Raw genomic sequence first — 20,286 nt, 5'->3', positions numbered from 1 at the left:
AATGCGCAGACGCATTGTAAACACATGATAATAAATATTTTGCAATTATGAAAATATTATTTAACGTTATCATAAATATAACTTATTTTTGATAATAAATATTTTATATTTATATATATATATATATTTAAATAATAATATTTTAGAAAGTTACTTGAAAAATAAAATTTGGTTATTTTTAATCGATAAAAGTTATTCATACTGAATCGAGTTTGTTTCTTTGTATATTAAAAATAAAACAAATAAGATAAAGTATAATCGCACAAACAATGGCAGAAGAAAAAGTAGAAAGGTAATATTATTTAATAATTAATTTCTATTATATTCTTTTCATTTCATTCACTAAGTTAAAATGATTTTAGTTTTGATTTCTATTTTCATCTGTTTATAGGTTAAAATCTTAAATATCAATTATCTTTTCTTTTCCCGCCAATAATGACATTTATTATTATTATTTTATAAATATAATTATATATTTATTTATTGTTTAATTAATGAAATTATTTCTTTCTTTTTAGCAATGATAAAATGGAAAATGTGCAAACCGTTAGTGTAGATGATAAAATGAAAGTTAAACCTGATGACAAGAATAGACCAAAAACTCAAAAATCAGCAGAACCAAATGACAAAATTAATAATCGGAGTAATAATAATGAATCTGGAAACTGTTATTGGTAATTTAAATGCAACTAATATTATAAACAAATATTATGATACAGTGTTTACATTTACCTTTTCTTTTGTAGTGGAAAAGAAAGAAATCTAAACATTGCAGAATTATTATGCGCAAGCTGTTCAAGGTGGTTTCATGAATCTTGTATTGGATATCAATTAGGCAAATTAGTTCCATTTATGATGAATTATGTTTTTATGTGTAAAAATTGTTCACCTACTGGATTAGAAAGTTTTAAAAAAATCAAGCACGTAAGTATATCTACAAATTAATTTTTTTAAATTGTATTAACGAATAATATCTATTTTTAGCATTTCCTCAGATGTGTGTAACAGCTATTGCTAATTTATTACAAATGTGTCAAAAAGAAAGTGAACAGAGAACGTTGTTTCATAAAGAAAAAGATATAATACCTTTCATTGAATGTCATTGGGAAAGTATGACAACGATGCCACGCAGAGTCACAAATTCTTGGCACGTTACTGTAAGAAACATTACAAAACTAAAAATATTACAATTCAAACTTAATTTTTTACAATACTTAATTTTACAAATATTACTTAACATTAATACAATTTACAAAGAAAGCTGAACAGAAGAAGTTTTTCTCAATTTCATCATTTTTGTTATATATTATTTTTGTATATTCCATTTAAAAGATATTATAAAAATGAAATTTATCATTTGATATATTTATAATTGTAGATACACAGAGCATTAATGAAAGATGTTGGTACATTATTTACCGTGGATGAAAGTAGTACGGAAGGTCCATTATTTGGGCTTGCAAACCCAGATCTTATGTTAATTAAACCTAATTATGAAGCAATGATTAAGGGTGGTCATTTAAAAGTTACTGAAATGGGTGTTCAACATGTTGGTAAGTACATTTTTTCTAATATCAATTTTTTTTGTGCTATCATAAATTTATAAACATTCTATTACATGTGTGTAACGTTGCTAAATAAATTGATTTTCAATTAATTTCAATAATAGTTCTAATATATTTGCAATAAATGTATATAAATGTGAATAAAATATAATAATGAATAAAAAACATTTCATATACTATCTTTCATAAGTAAAGATACACTAGTATGCTTCAATGTTAACATACATATATCTTATCTTATCAAGGAAATCACTACTACAATATCACACACAACAAGTTACTAATAAGAGTAATGTGTAGATCAAATAGTTTAATATTTAAAATATATTTTATATTAAATTATTTCCTTGTGAAGACAGAAACAATATTAATTTTTTTATAAACAAAATATTCTTTAATTATTATTTATTTATTTATATGAAATTAATTGAATTTAATAGTTGACATAATAATAAAAGAAATGTTAAACAAATGACAATAATTTAAAAGCCTATTAAATAAAATAATTTAATTAACATGGAATATCAAGTGCCACTAAGTGGAGGATTACGTGGTCGCAATGCAAAACGTAAACTACCCGGAGAAGGTGCAGGTACTGGGCCTGGAAAAAAGGGTAGAAGTTCGGATATGGCAGCACCAAAATTACCAGCACACGGTTATCCTTTAGAACATCCTTTTAACAAAGATGGATATAGATATATACTTGCTGAACCAGATCCTCATGCACCTTTTAGACAAGTAGATCAAATCTAATTATTTTAAATATATACAATGTGTACGAATGATAATATATTATCAATGTTATAGGAGTTTGATGAGAGTAGTGATTGGGCAGGTAAACCAATTCCTGGTTGGTTGTACAGACCTTTAAGCCCAAGTGCAGTATTACTTGCATTACATGATCGTGCACCACAATTAAGGGTTTCTGAAGACAGATTAGCAGTCACTGGTGAAAAAGGATATTGCATGGTCAGAGCTACCCATAGTATGTATTTTATATATTGTTTATAAATTCAAGAGATATACATACATATTCATAAACAAATGATATTTTTAGGTGTATGTAAAGGAACTTGGTATTGGGAAGCAACGATTGAAGAAATGCCTGAAGGGTCTGCTACCAGGCTTGGTTGGGCACAAGAATACGCTAATCTTCAAGCACCGTTGGGTTATGACAAATTTGGATATTCTTGGAGATCCAGGTATCCTTTAAGATTTTTACATTTAATTACCTTTTTCTTATAATAATTTGTTTTTTAATTTAATAGGAAAGGTACGAGATTTCATGAAAGTAGAGGAAAACATTATAGTAACAGTTATGGAGAAGGAGATACATTAGGATTTCTTATATCTTTACCTGACACATATGATGCATCACATATTCCAAATACATATAAAGACAGAGTAAATAAATGACTAAATTAATTATTATTATTATTATATATATACATTAAATTATATAATAATAAATATGCATTGTAATTTAGCCATTAGTCAAATTCAAGAGTCATCTTTATTACGAGGAGAAAGATCAAGTACCAGAAGCATTAAAAGCTTTGAAATCTTTATCAGGAAGTAAAATTGTCTATTACAAAAATGGTATTAATCAAGGAGAAGCTTTTATAAATATTAACAGAGGTGCATATTATCCAACAGTTTCAATACATAAAAGTGCAACAGTTTCAGTTAATTTTGGACCTAATTTTAAATGTCCACCTACTGATACCACTTTTCGTGGTGTAAGTATTAATATAATTATTGTATTTTATTTATATTAATTATATATAAATATATTAATATATATTATTATACTTATATTATACTATTATAACTTATATATATATATATATATATAGTATAATATTATAGTTATAAATATATAAATAAGTTATAATAGAATTAATATAGTATATATATTAATAATAATTATATTAATATTATTAATCATAAAATGTTATTTACAGATGCATGATAAAGCAGAAGAAGCTATTGCTGAACAATCTATGGCTGATATACTTTATCTTACCGAAAATGAAGGAAGATTAAGATTAGATACATTTTCCTTGTGACATTAATAATACATTTTATTTGTTTGTTTGCTTTTTTTTTTTTTTTTTTAAATATGATCTGTTCTTAAAAAATATATATTAAATTATTTTATTGAATTTTATTCGATAGGATATATTTCAATTATCTTATGAAATATTATATACAATCTTTTTACGTACTAATATATATACAATATAATTCATTACTTTCCAAAACCTCCTCTGCATGCAGGACTGGACGTTAACGTTTTGTCACTTTCTTCCCATTGTTCGGGTGTCTTAGCCTTTTTTTTTTTTTTTTTTATTTAAAACAAAATTTTTTTTTAATAATTTAAAATGAAATCAATCAATCAATCATATTGCAACATTTTAAAAGTATATTATATAAATAATGAAAACTTACTACGATGGAAAGAGCGTGTACATCATGTTGTAATTCAGGTTTTAATAAATCATGTATCATACGGTGACGCTAAATCAAATTAAATATGGTCTAATATTAATAATGATTTATAATAAGAATAAATTTATTGAATAATATCAAAATTATACTCTCATATATATTATTATTCATATCGTTGACCTAAGTATAGTAATTTTATTCAAGTATAAAGGATATTTTGTAACTGGTGGTACAAACAAACATAAGTGATTGAATACATGAAAAACTTAGTTGAAAATGTAAAATACAATTTGTTCTTAGCTTTGTCTCTTTTTCTTTTTCTTACTGTTTGCTTGTATCACTAATTACAGGAAATTCTGTATTTTGTAAATCTTTTATAAGCTCAATGTAAAAAGTAAGAAATATGGCACACAGTTCATTGTGTTAAATCACAGTGCAAGATATTAACATTGTATTCTTACCTTAAGTAAAGGTTTGTCGTTGAACTGTTCGGATACTACAACTACTTTAAAATGTGTTTCTGAACCTTTAGGTACATTGTGCATGTAAGATTCATTAATGACATCAATGAAATATGGGTTTAATGATTCTTTCAGTTTCTTCCTTATCGATGATTCTATTGGTTTTGTTTGGGTTATGATATTCATTTTTTGTAACAATATGTTTTTAGATATATTATCTAGAATAGGAAATATCTAGTATATAATAATTTTTCTTTTGTTTATAATTAAGGGTATATATATATGTAAATTGTTCAGCAAAATTTTTCAATTGGAAATGATTGACTCACTTTGACAAATTCTAATATTAAAGATGTTTTTAATCATTACCGTTACGCGTAGTTTTTATTATGTCAGAATTAAACAATTATGAGGTTAAATGTAAGAAACACAATTAAAAATATCTTATTTTATAATGATTTGTTCCAATAAATTGTGACATTTAAACTTTGATATAAAACTTTCGGCCATATTGGAATTTTGAAATCGGTGGTGTCATCTGGAAAGTACTACGTCAACTATTGTGAAACACACTTACCGACATATCGGTCAATAAAATCGTACAAAAAAATATATATTATATATATATGTTATACAAAAAATATTATTTAAATACTATTAATATATATATAATTTGTGCATATATTATTTTGTATATATATTGTACTATATATATAATATAAATTAAATTCCATATTAGGTGTATTCAACACGTATCATGGATGCACTAGTAATAATATAATAAAAAAATAATTATACTAATCATAAAACAAATGAATTAATAATAATACTATAATTAATATGGTAAAATAATAATTAATAATACTATGAAATCTAATTGAACTGAAATATTAAACATCCATATACTATTTCATATTTGATGCACAGTAGTGTTCCTTAGTACACAATAATTGTACAATTCTTAATATATAAAAAGATTATCAAAACAAATGAAAAAATAATAGTATAACAATTAAATAGACAAGGTGTTTCATAATATAAACATTTTTCTTATTCAAACTTATGTTCTTACATTTACACAGTACAAAAAATTATACTCAGACCTGCCGGCCCGCGGTTCATAACTTGCTATGACTGAGGGGCGGCCGGTGGTGGGGTGGTACGGGACTCTGGGGGTGGATTTTTACTTTTTAGGATATCTTTTTTTTCTCTTTTTTTTTCTTCCTCATCTTTTCTCCCTTATTCGGGTTATTTGTTTTTTTTTTTTTTTCTTTAAAGAGCTGTACATTTAAATTCATCCATTCCGTTAATAATAATTCCGCCCCCAAACGCTGCCCCATTGTGTTTGTTTGTTTTTTTTACTTTTTGTAATTTTTTTTTTTTCATTATTTTTCGTGCTTTCTTCTTCTCCGGCTTCCACTATTTTATTTTTTTTTTTTTTTTTACGATCTCATAAGAGACACAGGTATATCCTATCCATCATCGTACAGCAGCAAACACACGTATTACACACGCACACCAATCACACACACAACATACGTAATCCCTAAGGGTTTTTATTTTTTCGCACACACATATACAAGTGCATTCGACTTTTATTTACTTGCTGTGTTTTTTTTCTCTTCTGTCTTCTTCTTCTTCCTCTCTTCTTTTTTTGTTATTTTTATTATTTTTTTTTTTTTTTTAATTATTAATAATATTACGCTCACATTTTCTCTCTCACTCTCACTCTCATTCTCATATAATCGTGCTCGGCCGCGATATATTTAGCAACATTTAGATATCGTATTTTTCTTCGTGTATTTTATAATAATATTTAATCGTAGTAATTGGTAATAATTATAATAATAATAATAATAAATGGTATAATGGACTATCTACCTAGACGCATTGAATGTAATATTTACTTTTTTTACTTTTTTTTTTTTTCATTTTAATCTTCTTTCTTTCTCTTCTCTTCTCTTCTCTTCTCAATCTTTTTATTTTCTTTTTACGTGTTAGCGTTGTTTTTTTTTTTTCATCCTCTTCATCCTTCTTCAACTTAATCCTAAAGTTTATCAATTTTTTTATTTTTTATATTGAATTTCGTATTTATATATGTATAAGTATACATATATGTATGTATAAATGTATATTTACACGTAGCAATAGAACAAATAATAATATTAATAATAATAATAATAATAATAATAATAATAATAATAATAATAATAATAATATAATAATAATAATAATATTAATAATTACAATATTAATAGGTGTTAGGTTGGCCAATAAATATGAGCAGTTTTTTTTTTTTAATTCTAAGTAAAGTAAACGGCACAAACTGCATTAATTTATTGGCCAGTCTAAACAATAATTAATTAATTATGTGTAATAATATTAATAAAAATTAAAAAAAATGAACAGAACAGAAAATAATAATAATAATAATAATAATAATAATAATAATAATAATAATAATAATAATAATAATAGCTTTGCTTTTAGCAATAATATACCTAATACGTCTTTTTTTACTTTATACAATGTTCTTTTTTTCTAAATTGTAATCGATAAAAGTGTAATTTGTTGCTGTTGTTTGTTTGTTTGATACATTTTATCATTTCTCATAATATTAACGCACTTAGTAATACTACGATATTTAAGATTTATTCATTAAATATTATTATTATTATTATATCGAGTCGTTGTATGCTAGAAAAAGTGTTGAGATCAAAGAAATTGCGAATTTTTCAAAGATTTTTACTCTGCTTTAACTTTATTATTATTATTCTTCTTCTTCTTCTTTTTCTTTTTCTTTTTCTTCACCCTTTTTGTTATTTTATTTTATTTGTTTGTTGTAATTATTTTTATTTATCATTATTTTTTCTACTTCACTTTTCCCTCTTTTCATTTTTATTAAGTCCGTTAATCAATTAATTTAATCACTCATTTGATCATCTTTTTTTTTCAAAAATAATAAAAAAAAAAAATAAAAAATAAAAAACAATAAAAGAAAACAAAAACTCTATTTTTATACTTTTGTCGGAAGTATTTTTTATAATTTTTTATTTTTTTCATTAATTTTATTTTATTTTATTTTATTTATCATTTGCTTATTTATTAATTTATTTCTTTTTTCTTTTCTTTTTTTTTTTTGTAATAAATTGCGACCCGCGATAAAAGATTTGTTTTTTGTTTTGTTTGGTTAGTCGCGCGATATTTTATTATTATTATTATTATTTTTTTAAAAACATCTATAAATATACAATGGCGTTTCTTCCTTTTTTTTTTCTTTTTTTTTTCTTCTTGAAGAAGTTCAAAATGGAGTCTCAATTGTTCTTATTATTATTATTATTATCATCATCATCATAATAATCATTACGCTCGGATTATACAAGGAATTTTGTTTTAGTTTTCTTTTAGTTTTCTATTTTTAACGATTAAAAGACGGAAATTTAATTGTTTTTTTTTTTTTTTTTTTTTTTTTACAGTTTACGTGTATAAATTACCGTAAACTTCTTAGCCCCGCTGTATTATTAACGCGACGACGACAATTTGTTAGTGTGTTGTTGTTGTGTTGTGTTATGTTGGTATTTTTATAGTGATTTGTTTGACGCAAAATTGTGTGATTTCTTTTATTTTTTTTTTCACAGTGATAGGATATTCCCCCCTTTTTCCTCTACCCTGTTTATCTGTTTTCTCAGTTGTTCTTTGTTTAATTTAATCATTTGTTTGTTTCCTTTTCCTGTTGTGTTGTTGTTCTTTTTTTTTTTTTAAATTCTCTGCAAACACCTACGCATATGAGATTAAACAATTTATGCGTAATACGCACACACATTTGTTTTAAATTGGATGTCCATATTCACATCATCATCCTTCATCTTCATCTTCATCTTCATCTTCATCATCATCATCATCATTGTTCAACATTGGCACTTTGAAAGTTATTACATTTTTTTTTTTTTGGTTCTTTCGTATTTCATTTCATTTCATTTCATTTTTTGTTTTCTTTTCTTTTCTTGTCTCTACTTTTTTTTTTTTCAAATAATATTACAACATTATTTATGATATTTAATTACATTATCGTTAACTGCTTATTTCTTTTTTTTGTTCTTTCTTTATTTTATTTTACAAGTTTTGTTTTTATATTTTATCGAATAGACAATGGTACCGAGTAGTAATTTGATAAAAAATAAAAAATCTCTTTTTGCTAATGTTTTTTGTTTGTTTTAGTATTCTTGAAATTTGTATGATCACAAAACAAAGTTAATCCATTCAAATTTTGATAATACAAATATGCAATTATTGGATTGGGCCATTAAGTCAATTGCTGAGTTCAAAAAGCCACCTAGCGACAAAATCTACAATCATTACCAATCTACCAATCCAATATTGTATACTTTTATTACTCTTGTCTATCGTTTTTTGTTTGTTTCTAAATCTTTTTTTATTTTATTTAGATGTTCGAATAAGCGAATAATAATAATAATCATCATCATCAAAAGTATTAGTTATTTTTGAGGTTATCTATCCTTTCCTATCCACCCCCTTCTCAACGACGATTATTACTTTCACGTTTTAAAGTATGTTGTGTATGCATGTATGTATGCATGTATGCATCTATTGTTGTTTATAGTCGACAAATTAAGTTTGTTGATAAACAGGTACAAACAACACGATGTAAACACGTCAACCACGTACAATAAAACAAACACACAGATACACAACACACATCATACACACAATAAGACAAAATATGCAGAGGATGAAAGACGCAAACAAATTTCTTCTTCATTTCTCTATTTTACACTTACATGCATTTTATGTAGTTGTTTTTTTTTTATTCTTTTGTTTAATCAATTAGGCAGTATTTTATTATCATGTTCCTCTCATATATACACATACATATGTATGTATATATGTATGTATATATAATTTTGTTTATTTTTATATATATGTGGAGCACAATACAGAGAAGCGAGAAAAATATGATCAAATGAACTCTCCTCGAGTTTGAAAAGATTATCATTATCATTATCATTATTATTATTATTTATTTAATTATTTATTTATTATTATTCTTATATTATTATTATTATTATTATTATTCACTACCGAAAGCACCGAATTAAGATGGGAGCACACGATAATGAAACTCAAATGTTTTAATCTCAGCAACGAGAGTCTTCTAACAATTTAATCAATCAAATTAATTGCACAAAGGTATCTATTATTATCATATTCATCATAAGCATCATCATCATCATCATCATCATCATTATTATTAATGATTATTATCAGATATCTTTATAATCATTCATTATCTTAAATCATTCCTTATTAATAATAATTCTAAATTCTAGACAAAATCTCATTAAAGATTCTATTTATTTTTAGGATTCTTAATAGATACGATAACCGATTATCTACATTTATATATGACATAGAGACATTGTTTAGTCTGTATTGAATATATATATATACAGGCACGATAATTATTAATTACAAATAACGGTATGATATCCAAAGTCCTGTTGGTATCACAATCTTAAAATCCGCGGAGACCGGATAGGGCTATTTTATTATTATTATTATTATTTTTACGGTTTTTAATATTTTCGATCCCGAGATCTGACATTTATTATTTTTATTTATATAAAAAAAAAAATCTTACACAATGGAAAAAAAAACCTCTTATGATTGACTTCATTGTTCATTTTTCATAGGAGAGTGTTTTTTCTTCGAAAAAAAAAAAAAAAAAGAGAAAAGTTATAAGTGTAATAGGAATAATAATAATAAAAAATAATAATTACAAAAACGTTAAAGAAGAAATAGAGTAATAGAACTAGAATAAGAAAAAGATGAAGAAGAAGAAGAAGAAGAAGAAGAAGAAGAAGAAGAAGAAGAAGAAGAAGAAGAAGAATTAAAGAAAAAATGGAAGTGTCAAACGAAATTATTTAATAACGAGAATAAACCTTCAGTGTTTTATTGGCTCAGCCAATGTTTCTTCTCTCTAGAAAAATTAAACGCGAGTTTTATACCTTCAAATATCACAACAAATTCTTTTCTTACATCACTCCCTTTCCCCTCCCCTAACTATCTATTTATTTATCCATTTATTTAATTAATTAATTATTTATTCATTTCGGAGTTCATTATTCCCGATAATCTTCTCTTTCTCTATCTTTGTTTGTTGTTCTAATTGTTTTCTTAAAATGTGTTGAGCATTAAAAGAAATAAAAAAAAAACCTTACTCTCTTTCTTTCTCTTTCTCTCATTTTCACTCTCTCACTCTCTCTCACACACACACACAACGCAACACATTTTCATATTCGTTCTTGTTTTTATTATTTCCTTGCTTGCTTCTAGAAAAATGACGAAGCATTATATGTAACTTCTAAAATCGCGTATATAAAAACGCGAATTTATATTTGTGTTTTGTAATGAATATATGTATATATATATTAAAAGACAATGATTTTCAAATTTCATGGATCTTTAAAAAAGATCATGACGAGGGGCCTATGGCTACGTTTCTTCTTTAATCTTCGTTTCATTTCCAGTTTTAGTTTTGGCAATGGTCTCTTCTTTAGCATTAGCTAACACCGTTAAAGAATCTTTAACCGCGTGATATATAATGTTTTTAATTTGTAACTTATCTTCATGATTGGTATGAGAATCGGATAATTCACGAAATTCTTGTGTTAGATGGAAACAATGTGACACGTTCTCAGGTGATACAAAATCTTCTGCCACTTTGATACAGTTGTGTAAATTTCTAACTTGATGTGGTGCACCAGCTGGCACGAAAACGGCATCTCCAAGACATTGTACAATTGCGTATCTGTAATCATTATATAAATACAAATATATTTCAATCATTCAACATTCATTGAAAATTGTAATTGTGACTATTGGGTTGGTAAGTAAATGATTTTGTTGATAGATGGCCTTTTACAATCAGCAATGACTTAATTGCCAACCCAATAGTTGTTGAAAGGATTAAATAAGCTTACCCTTCGACACCGTATTCGCGATACAATCGTTCCCGTAGTGGACCATCCAAGTAATAACTTTGATCGTGTATAGGATCATGATGTGGTTCTAATCGTGCACCACGTTCCAATGCTACCGCATTTAATAAGTCACGTATTTTGTCAGCATCGCGAGCTGCATAAATATGCCACAATGCTCCTGGTGCTTCACCGCGTTCACGAACACGACGACGCGTCAGAATATCACAGCCTGCTTCGTCAATAGCTCTTAATGCCTCTGTAATTTATAAACGTTAACATTATTATAAAATGTACATATAAGAATTGAATGTAAAACATTTAACATTTAAATTTACCTTTGACGTGTTCATCATTATCAGCATCCTTAGGAATACCAACATATACCATCACGTTAACTGCATCGGAAATGTCCAAATGTAAATTGGTAGTACCTTTGTTAGGATATAGCGCGGAACCATATGCGTTATACATTTTAGGACCTAAATCTGGTCTTACAAAACAATCAGGTAAATGACTCGCTAAATTCAATCTACCATGTCGATGGGTGTATTCCAACAACGGTAATGCTTTCATTAAATCAATAAAACGCGTCGACAATAATTCAGCAAAATCATCGCCAGGCGGCCAGTCTTTCAATTTCAATAACATATGATTTCCCCTCTCGTCTTTAAGTCGTTTGGAAAAGTGTTCAAAACCTTCCCAGAATTTTCTCATTGGTTGATTTGGTACCAAGTTACCAGTCATACAATTGATAAGATCATTTTTCTTATCCCCAAAATCTCTGGCAAACGAATCGGGATGCCAAAGATCCATGTCCAGAGATTTAGCTACGTCTGATACTATAACCGGCTGTCCACGTTTCCATTGGTCTTGGAAAATTCTATAATTGTTTGGATTGTTTGGATCGTTTAACCTTAATAATTTACCGTCACACAGCCAGGAATGTGGTACATCTGGATATAAACTTTTACTTTCGGTTAACGTCATGATTCTTATTGGTAATGGTTCTCTACCCCTTTGAGTCCATTTATATCTACGTACAAAGTGTTTCAATTCTCTCGGTTTCTCGTCGTCATCCAATCCGCTTTCTCTTTCTTTAGTTACCGTATGTTCAATAACACTGGTTATTACTTCGTCAAGTGTATCCATTTTAGATTTCTTACCAGATTTAGTCATATTATTATGAGTGTTTGTGCCGGATGCTGAATTGGTATTACTAGTGTTATTAGTAGGTGAATTAGATCTGGATCCATTACCATTGGATTTGTGGGATGGCCTTATTAACAGTTCTCTCAATGTAGAATAATTACCGTCACGATCTTCATCCGAATCTGAACTTGAACCGCTTTCGTTTTTATCTTGGTTTTGTAATGCCACATCCGCCAACCAATTCAAAGGTGAATTTTTATCTTCCCCGTTAACTTTGTTCTCCGATGCACCATTAGATTCAGTTACCTTCTTTTCTTCTTTCGGTTCTTGCTTAATGTTACCATTAAGAACAGGAACGGTTTCTCCTTTAATTAAATTTCTTAAACTTTCATTTGGTTGACCAGGTGCAACAAAAGAACAACCACAATGTTGAGGGATTCCCCATTCTGATCTACACTCATGAAGACGTTGTCCAAGTCTTATCAAACTATCTCCAGCTATTATTTGCGTCAGCATAAGTCTTTCTGGTTCGTGAGCTTGTCTGTTTGTACACAATAACCATGAAAAATCATCCCTGTCTTTGCCACTTTCACCCCATATTTTAATTGTTCCATTTTTACGTCCCTAAAAAGAGTATTATTTTCAATTATTTCATTGATTTTTAGTTTGTTTGTTAAAATGTACATTTATTCACGTTTTTCTTACCTTATAACAATCGATGCATACAACAAATCCACATTTCCTGCAAGCCCAATGGTAATTGAAAAGTGTTGTTTCACATACGTCGCATAATTCTCTTACTCCTGGTAGAACTCTCTTCCATGCTACTGTTCCGTCTGTAATTCCCGCACTCACTATGAAGAGTAACATAAACAACGAATACATAAAGCGTGTATACATGCGAACAAATTAAAATTAATTATAACTCAGCCAAAAATTCATACAATTGTGAAATAAATAAACAAAATTTAACATAATATAATACTTAAAAGATAACATTAATGATGATATCATGCAAATATAATTGTTGTAAGATATATTTGTTTCTTTTTTAAATGAATAATAATATTAAAATAATAATGCATACTATCAGGGTTAAAAAGCTCTTTGTGTAATGTTTATCATGGTTATTCAACTTTTTGTTTTTTTCATCATGTATGCATAATAGTGTTTGATAACATCGAGATGAAATGAAATGAAATATTAAATAATATGTATATAAATATTAACCTTCAGCCATATGTTCTTGAAGTGCATCCTTTTCTTGATGTAAAAGATCACAAAATTGATCTCCAACTTGTCGAAGAAGTCTGTGTGCTGTCTCTAAGTCTAGATCTCCTTTGATAACTTTATCTAATTTATCTTTATCGTTGTTTTTTTCTGATTTATCATCTTTATTATTGCCCGAGTCCTGATTATCTTTTCCCGGCAACCATAAGCGTAGATCTTCCTGCAACAGCACAGTGGTATCCGTTATCAATCACACTCCTGCAGAAGGATGATGAATCAAATTTTCTGACGGTGCGCGTTTATAAAAATAATTCAATAAACGAATAATTGAAAATGAAATTTACCTCGGAAGTATCTTTGTGCGGATCGCTGAATCCAGCGATAGCCAATTGTCCATTTTTTGTATATCGTAATCTGCGAAATGCGAAGAATCTACAGAAGACATTTTGAGGAAGATTTTTAAGTCCGTTAGTAATGGCGTGTCGACATTCACGACACTTGGCTAATTTAGGTGCGGCGTAGAAACAAATGTCATCTTGCAACCAACTCTGACCCGTCTTCTTTAACTGTGACACGGCTGGTCTTCTTATGGGACCACCACTTCCACCTGGCCCATTGTTACCGCCACTTGTGCTATCATCTCTACGTTCTTTTTTTTGACGTGGTTGTTGATCTTCACCTCCTGTATCGTTGTTACCTTTAGTAGTCTTTGGTCTTCTCCCTCTTTTCCTGAGTTTATTATTATTTTCTATGCAAACAAATGAGAGTAACATATTTAATAATAATAATACAATATCTATGAAATATTTCATTATATATATATATATAACTAATATCAGGGTTAAAAAGCTCTTTGTGTATATATTTATCACGGTTATATCAACTTTTTATTATTATCATCATGTATAGAGAATAACAGTTAAAGTTTAATAATAACAAAAGAAAAAACATAAACTACGTTAAGTGAATAAAATTACCAAAAATATCAAATTAATTAGCTTCTTATCATTGACTTCCCATACAGCTTTTAAAGAAAGGAATAAATGTATGATCATGAAACGCGTATCACTTACCCTGCAAGTGAATAGTTAGTTCACCTGATGGGAAGTCCATTTACAACAAGCTACGTCAACTAACCGTTTCCAGAGGAATTGTTGGAATTGGCCGTGGTATGTCGCGCTCTCGGAGTTGGTTGAACCGAGCCCAATTGTTCGCTATCGCTACCAGATCCAGCATCGCTTTCAGGGCTAGAATCACTTCCTGCTCCAGCCCCAACGTTTTGTTTCTCTTCTTTGTGTCTCCGCTGATCTTCTGCGGCAGTTTGTTGCCTCCGTGCAGCTCCCTTCTTTCGTTTTACCTACCACAGGGCACAGATTATTAAGTAGTCAGGAAGTTCATGCTTTCGTACCTGCTATTTAACATAAAGCTACTAAATATAAATAATATTTAATTAAAAAAAAAAAAATAAATAAAATTATGTACATAATCTAAGAAACACAAATAATATACATTCAAAAGAAATATAACGTAAATCTATATACATATAATATAAACACACAAATACAAATATACCACATATACATATTCATACAAACGTATACCATGTATAGACCAACCCAAAGTATATAAATTTTTGTCAAAAAAGTTCAAATAATCAACAAATTTTTATTGAAAATATAAATATAGATAATAAATATGAATAATAAACATCTTTTAATATTATATTGAAGAAATACGAAGTAAATATACCGTAGAATTATTCACGTTCCGCGATAGAGGTTAAGTAAAGTGGCTACAGACGCATTGTTATAATTTACTATAATTTAAATGTATTACCATATTTATTTCTATAGAAACTTTGATATCACGTTCAATTAACAACAATTAACAACAATTAAATGTTACTTTAATGATATTATCTTTCTAAATGAGAAAAATCAACAACAGCTATAGAACTGCTCAGAAATCACGTAGTCCACTGAGTTTTATAAGAAAATGGCGGCGCTCATGGTAGTGGCGCGCTCAATGGCGGTTAATTCAAATTTAAGTACTGCCGCCGTTCTTTCTATCTCTACAAAATACAAACAAATATATATATTGAAATATTTCGACTTTACGTTTCGATTATTGAAATTTGTTTATTTTTAAACACGGATCTTTCATTTATTTCTTATGAAATATTATAATTGTTTATTTTCATTTATTAAATCATAAATTAAATGTTGAACAAATATTTAAAAAATATGACAACTATTCCATGCTTATGATAAATAATAAAATGTTATCTAATTATGCATTTTCTAAATAATATCTGGCAAATATTATTAATATATTTTATCAACAATCATTCAAAAAGAAAAAAAAACAAAATAAATAAACAAGCAAACTAATAAGAAGAACAATATGAAGATGATAGATACCTTGGTTGTTTTTCTCTTAGGCGGCGACTTTCGTTCAGCGTCGCTGCTAGATGAATCTTCTTGAAGGTTTTTTGCGTCAGTTGCATGACCGTTAAGAGGTTCCTTATTCGTTGTCTTACGACTTCCTTTTGCAGTGACTTTACTCTTGTTGATGCTGTTCACTGCCATACTACCGATATTGTAAATGGAATTAACGGCGCTGGGTAAACAGGTTGTAGTTGTTGTCGTGTTACTCGAATTCGAGCTTGGTTCGCGTTCTTTGTTATTGAGAGGTTGGGATGGTGCTTGAGAAATGTTGAGAGGTAAGGTAACACAGGAACCACTTCCCACCATGCCTGTGGTATCCTCGGTACCATCTTCGCCTGAATGCCTTTGAAGCCATGCCTTTTTTAATTTATGAACGGGATAGCTAGTACTGCTAGGTTGTCTTGGTGCTGGACTTTCGGATTTTTCGTTATCGTTTGTTGTAGGATTAGTTTTGGCAGGTGTACCAGGAGCACTTGGTGCTGGACTGGGCGCCATTGATGGGGCTGGACTTGGTATAGGTGCTGGACTTGGTGCAGCACTAACATTGGTAGGATTAAAAGAGCTAACACTGCCGGTACTGGCTGGTCTAACTGAACCATCGCCACTGGCTGTCCTCGGTGCTGGACTTTCAGCAGCAACGGTACGTTCTTGAGAAGGCTGAGAGTCGCTCGTAGGTTGCGACAATAAAGCCGCGGTATTGACGACAGTAGTGATAGAAGTTGCGGCCGAAGCGATGAGAGGACTAGGTTCGCTCACCCTAGACAAAACGGGTGAGCCGACGCATTGTAGGGACAATGGTTGTGGTTCTTCCGTTCGTCGTTTCTTACAGACCTCTAAGGAAACCGGCTGACCACTAACGTTATCGCAGGAAAGTGGCGTTGGTGCTTTTCTCTTAGGTGAGCCGGATCTTTCAACTCCGAGATCAAGAGGTTGAGTTTGGAAATTTGAAGCAGCAATTTGAGGTTGAGCGTGTTGCAACGTTTGACCGGGTTGTTGGTGTGGACTACCGTGATGAGCAGGATGAACAATCGGCCTCGAAAGCGGTGCCGAAGCAGCCGTAGGTGGTGATCCGTGTAGAGGTGGAGGTGGTAGTTTTGCGGCTGGCATCGAGCCAGCGAAACCCCTGTTATCGTATACGGATCTGCTACTATGGGCTGGTGGAGGTAAAGGAGGTGGCGGCGCTCCATGATGATGAGGCACTTGCTGGTAAGGCGAGCTACCGGCTTTCGACGTTAAAGGTATCGGTGCTGCGACTGCGGGCTCGGAAGCCCTGCAAACTGGCGTACCGGTCATTATACCGGAATTTGGCTTGCCGTATATATGTGGTGGCGCCGGACTGCTGACTTTTGGTTTCGAGACAGCCGGAGGTGCGGCATAATGTGAAGTTTGTGAAGCTGTAGGTGGGTGTGGATGTGGATAAGCATACGTTGATTTAGCTGTAGCATAGGGTAGCCCAGGCTCAGACCTGTTCAGATAACGCGTTTCTGGGGGTGATGGATGTGGTGGCTGATGAGGATGCTGAGTATGAGGCGACTGTCGATTGTGCGAGTGTGGTGGTGGATGACCGTGAGAGCTTGGTAGTTGGGACGCTGTTGTAGAACCTCCACCGCTGCTCCCACTTCTGTGATGACTTTGCGGTATGCTTTTTGCCCCTTGCAAACTGTCCAGGTGATGAAGGTGATGAGGGCTTTGAGTTGGACTCCTATATTCGTAGGCAGCCTGCTTGTGTTGCGGCGCTACCGATTGAACGTTCATGTACGGCATCATTTTCGGACTCGGTGAGTGTTGTTGAGGTGGTGGACCCTTAGGTAATTCTCTGCCTTCGTTTTTCACAATAACGGAACTCTTGTGATCGGATAGCAAAGAAGGTGGATTTTGTAATACCTCCCTACCATGATGATCTCTTTCGAGACCACCAGCTAAACCACTTTTGCTCGTTAACGTTTTATGAGAAGATTGTCCAAGTTGATCGCTCTTTACTTTGATATCATGCATATACGACGATTGCGCCTGGTACGTGGAATAACTGAACAGATTAACATTCGGTTCAGCTTTTGGAAGCGAACTGTGCGACGGACCCACCACTGACGGTGCTTTTTCGTGAAGACTACCAACCGGCAACGATGACTTAGATGTCCTAGAATGTGCTGGTGGTGGTGGGTAATCGACTTTTACAGGTACGCTCGACGGTCGGGATACCTAAAAAAAAAGAAGAGAAAAACATTTTTAATATATCCATGAATATAGACGAAATCGTATAAAGTATAAAACGAGATATTATTGAAGTGTACCTGTTGAGTCGCTGGTGCTGTAGCAGCGTAATAAGCCGCCCTTTGTTGAGCAGCCACGTGATCTCTAGCTTCAGCTTGCCTTTGTAATCTTTCAGCAACTACCAGATGCTCCCTTTCCCGTTCCCTTTCTCTCACATCTCGTTCTCGGTCTCGTTGTTCCCTTTCCCGTTCTCGTTCTCTAGCTTCACGTTCTTCGCGTTCACGTTGCTGTTGCTGAGCCACCGTAACAGGATGCGCAGCAGTTGAACCAGGGCCTCCAGGATGATGGTGACCACCGTGCGCTGCCATACCCGAATGCGGGCCACCATGGCTTCTACTTCCGTGTGGTGGGAGAGGTATAAAAGTGTTCCACGCCATCGAGGCCGACTGCATGTTTCTCTGCGGAATATAAGACACCTACTTCAATCAATACTGCCAATCACTTTCATCTTTATTGACCTAAGCGATTTACTATGCGAATAACACATCAAACGATTCGTTCTTTATGATTCCTATTCACAATATTCTATTGCTGTGTAACATTGATCGATTCAACTTCTCTCACGTTACACAACTTATGTTAGTGTAGTGGAAGTATCTGAATTTCCATAGAATTATGCGTGTCATTGTTAAGTTCTTTGATTCGTTTGTTCCTTTCTACATGCAAAACCAGTTTTACTTAATTTTTTTTTTAGAACTCCAATACAAATACTCATCTCACGCAGCACAGTTATCGTGTTTCTCGGTAAGAAAAGATTATGCAAACTAGCCTAGCACGAATTCAAGGACTACCTCTGGCTACTTTGGAATTCAAACGGGTTAACGTACCGAAAAAGGTACGCAACTATTATTTGAAACGTTCACGAACGTTAGAAACGACTTGCTAATTTGTAAAATATCACATTCAAGGTCGATGACAAATTTTCTACATCATAAGAAAAACTAATTGCGTCTAATGTAAGTTCGAAGCAAAAGCAGCTTCGTGAGATAATACAACAGCATTGGGGCTAAGTTAAAGGATTCTCGAAAATGTGCTCGCTTGAAATGCGCAAATCTAATTATAACCTCGAGTAAGGTGTTTTATTATGCTAATCGAAGTGCGAGTAAAGTGTCAACCCACGTTTTGTTTACCTCACTAACACGTCATCGTTCATCATCATCGTGTTGTCGTAGAATACGAGTAAATATACGAACTTCTTTAAACGTGCATACAACTGCAGACGATAAAAAAAGAAAAAAAAACAAAATAACTGAACTCTCGTTGAAAAGAGTTGAAACACACAAAGAAGGAAAAGAACAGCACCTATATAAGGTGCTCGTTAATGCTGCCGAACGAACCGGAAGAAGATGTGTCTAGTCGATTACATAGAAAAATATTTCTCACTTTAATTAACATTTCTTTTTCTTTTTTCTTCTTCAACGTCGGCCCCATTTTTTTTTCTTTTCTTTTCTACGATCATCATTTTCTTCTTCTCATCGTGTGGATCGATAATATTGTTGCTTGCTTTTTCGTATTCATTAAGAGGTTAGGTCTCTCTCTCTCTCTCTCTCTCTCTTTTGCGCGGGAATGGAAGCTTCCGGTTTGATAAATGAAATGCCTCACACAACTTATCATCAATTGGGTTTATTAATTTCTTTCTTTGTTCCTTTTGATCGAATTTTTTTTATGAATTTGCGTTGCGAAATATTAAGAGGAGTGTGATGATGATATA

At 30.8% G+C, this 20,286-nt stretch overlaps 3 protein-coding genes and 2 non-coding genes across 20 annotated transcripts in view; 1 reads left to right on the top strand and 4 right to left on the bottom strand.

Moving 5' to 3' along the window:
• Positions 1-34: 34 nt before the first annotated feature.
• Positions 35-3,959, top strand: ash2 (set1/Ash2 histone methyltransferase complex subunit ASH2). Its single transcript, XM_089173893.1, has 11 exons — positions 35-292; positions 519-674; positions 747-928; positions 985-1,157; positions 1,379-1,553; positions 2,095-2,303; positions 2,373-2,550; positions 2,623-2,767; positions 2,834-2,969; positions 3,053-3,304; positions 3,530-3,959. The coding sequence occupies exons 1-11, from the start codon at positions 270-272 to the stop codon at positions 3,632-3,634; spliced, it is 1,734 nt and encodes a 577-aa protein (XP_089030019.1). The 5' UTR covers positions 35-269; the 3' UTR covers positions 3,635-3,959.
• LOC107069660 (bolA-like protein DDB_G0274169) lies at positions 3,707-5,016 on the bottom strand. 2 transcript variants are annotated; one of them, XM_015327150.2, is made up of 4 exons: positions 4,847-5,016; positions 4,478-4,695; positions 4,017-4,085; positions 3,707-3,897 (listed from the first exon to the last, which is right to left on the bottom strand). In XM_015327150.2, the coding sequence occupies exons 2-4, from the start codon at positions 4,661-4,663 to the stop codon at positions 3,817-3,819; spliced, it is 336 nt and encodes a 111-aa protein (XP_015182636.1). In that variant the 5' UTR covers positions 4,664-4,695; positions 4,847-5,016; the 3' UTR covers positions 3,707-3,816. The 2 variants fall into 2 exon arrangements, with proteins under 2 accessions (XP_015182636.1, XP_015182635.1); XM_015327149.2 differs by having other exon boundaries at positions 4,807-5,015.
• A 489-nt stretch (positions 5,017-5,505) lies between these two features.
• Kdm3 (Lysine demethylase 3) overlaps positions 5,506-20,286 on the bottom strand; it is a 209,532-nt gene continuing 194,751 nt past the window's right edge. For 13 of the 15 annotated variants that reach the window (XM_089173882.1, XM_089173883.1, XM_089173878.1 and 10 more), the window contains 9 exons: positions 18,596-18,991; positions 16,278-18,503; positions 14,995-15,214; positions 14,202-14,605; positions 13,858-14,077; positions 13,333-13,481; positions 11,814-13,251; positions 11,479-11,734; positions 5,506-11,306 (listed from right to left, as the gene is read on the bottom strand). In XM_089173882.1, coding sequence (XP_089030008.1) covers positions 10,991-11,306; positions 11,479-11,734; positions 11,814-13,251; positions 13,333-13,481; positions 13,858-14,077; positions 14,202-14,605; positions 14,995-15,214; positions 16,278-18,503; positions 18,596-18,991 — 5,625 coding nt within the window. In that variant the 3' untranslated portion in view covers positions 5,506-10,990. The remainder of the gene's footprint in view (positions 11,307-11,478; positions 11,735-11,813; positions 13,252-13,332; positions 13,482-13,857; positions 14,078-14,201; positions 14,606-14,994; positions 15,215-16,277; positions 18,504-18,595; positions 18,992-20,286) is intronic. The other 2 variants (XM_015327080.2, XM_015327079.2) reach the window with 2 other exon arrangements.
• On the bottom strand, positions 13,710-13,786 carry LOC149032150 (small nucleolar RNA SNORD36). The gene has a single exon (XR_016177063.1). It is a non-coding gene; the product is annotated as a small nucleolar RNA SNORD36 (small nucleolar RNA).
• On the bottom strand, positions 14,688-14,765 carry LOC149032149 (small nucleolar RNA SNORD36). Its single transcript, XR_016177055.1, has one exon. It is a non-coding gene; the product is annotated as a small nucleolar RNA SNORD36 (small nucleolar RNA).

Source organism: Polistes dominula, unplaced genomic scaffold (genome assembly GCF_049000335.1).
Source record: "Polistes dominula isolate Pdom_NZ unplaced genomic scaffold, Pdom_raw_medaka contig_75, whole genome shotgun sequence".
NCBI lineage: Eukaryota > Metazoa > Arthropoda > Insecta > Hymenoptera > Vespidae > Polistes > Polistes dominula.
This window is presented reverse-complemented; position numbering and strand designations above follow the sequence as displayed.